The sequence below is a fragment of the Arachis ipaensis genome, chromosome B02, assembly GCF_000816755.2.
Source record: "Arachis ipaensis cultivar K30076 chromosome B02, Araip1.1, whole genome shotgun sequence".
Taxonomy (NCBI): domain Eukaryota; kingdom Viridiplantae; phylum Streptophyta; class Magnoliopsida; order Fabales; family Fabaceae; genus Arachis; species Arachis ipaensis.
In genome coordinates, this window is record NC_029786.2 from 2,169,591 (window position 1) to 2,170,975 (window position 1,385).

General features: G+C 33.1%; 1 protein-coding gene across 1 annotated transcript in view; it reads right to left on the reverse strand.

Annotated features, from left to right (window-relative positions):
* The window catches only part of LOC107622753 (ribonuclease 2), a 3,823-nt gene extending 2,675 nt beyond the window's left edge, over positions 1 to 1,148 (reverse strand). The window contains exons 1-2 of the mRNA XM_016324775.2: positions 650 to 1,148; positions 254 to 282 (exon numbers count right to left, since the gene is read on the reverse strand). Of these exons, the coding sequence (XP_016180261.1) occupies positions 254 to 282; positions 650 to 897 (277 nt within the window). The 5' untranslated portion in view covers positions 898 to 1,148. The remainder of the gene's footprint in view (positions 1 to 253; positions 283 to 649) is intronic.

Sequence of the window (1,385 nt, forward strand, 5' to 3'; positions counted from 1 at the left end):
CATATTTGTATAATCAAAATTCAGTTTTCAACTATTTTAACAACAAAAAACCATACAGAATAGCTTCTGATTAAAATTTGTTTTCAGCTTTTTAGTTATACAACAAACTCAAGTTGTAAAAGCACTTCTCACAATCAGAAACAAATGCAAGTCAACTTCTCAGTCTGTGTTCAAAACATCATAAGAATTTCCCAATGGTCAAGATTTGCAAAAGAAATAAACAACAATAACTGCAAAAAAACCTCATACTCACGTATGGTGAATACTTGAGGAGTGTCAGCGCTGAAAAGGAAGCCACAAACAAAAATATGTCAGCTACTTCTCAAGTGTTGAATTTGTTATATAAGACAATGAAAACAACAAATATATAACAAGACATCACATTGTAAATCATATCTATATTAAAAGCCATTTAATCACAAGCATTATTCGTAGCCATAAATTGATGTATGCTTAGCTCATCTTCAATCCTATCATTTATTTGTTTCAGAATTTTAAGCTGAGTTCCGAAAAACATTGACTTTTACTTACAAAAGGAAAAATTAAAAATAAAATATATAACATTTAACAAAACGAAAGAGCAATGCTATCAATGATTATCAATAATGAACAAAATTGGAAGAGGAAGAAGAAAAGGGAGAAAATTTACCCTCTGCAGCAACCGTTTTTGGCGCAACATTTCTTGACACCGTTGCACATAGTTCCCGGCCATTGCAACGACAACGCGAAATAATCGAACTCTCTCTGCTTCTTCCCTAATCCTCCTCCAACTACGCTTTCAATTTCATCCAAATCTTCTTCCATCACCGAGAAGCCACTATCGGCGGTGACAACCACCGCGGCGGCGGCGGCGAGGAGCAGAAGGAGAAGAAAAGCTCGATCGGAGGAGCGAGTCATCGTCAATGGCGAAAAAGGAAAAAAAAAATTGTTTGGTTTGTGTTTGGCGCTTTGCAATCGGAATATGCAAAACGTGAATTCGAATGCGATATTTTATGAAAAAGATCGAAGGAAAATAGTCAATTGGTGAAGTTGAAAAAAAAATTGAATTGCGCGAATCTCGAGAATCCAGGTTTCGCACGAAACTCGGAACGGAACTCACCCTAATTGGAATATTCTCTCTTCCCTCCAATTTTGTGATTCGGATATGATTTTGCTCAATAATTGTTTATTAAATCTAATAATAAATTGAAAATCAATCAAAGTCATATCAATTTAAATTTGATTGGATTCATTTTTGATATATTGCATGATTGAATTAGATTTTAAATTTATTTACCAAAATCTTCAAAATGCTAAATATGATCATGTCAAATGGGTTATAACTCAAATGACGCGTAAATTCGAATTTTTTTATTTTTAATAAAAAAAAGTACTTAATATTATAG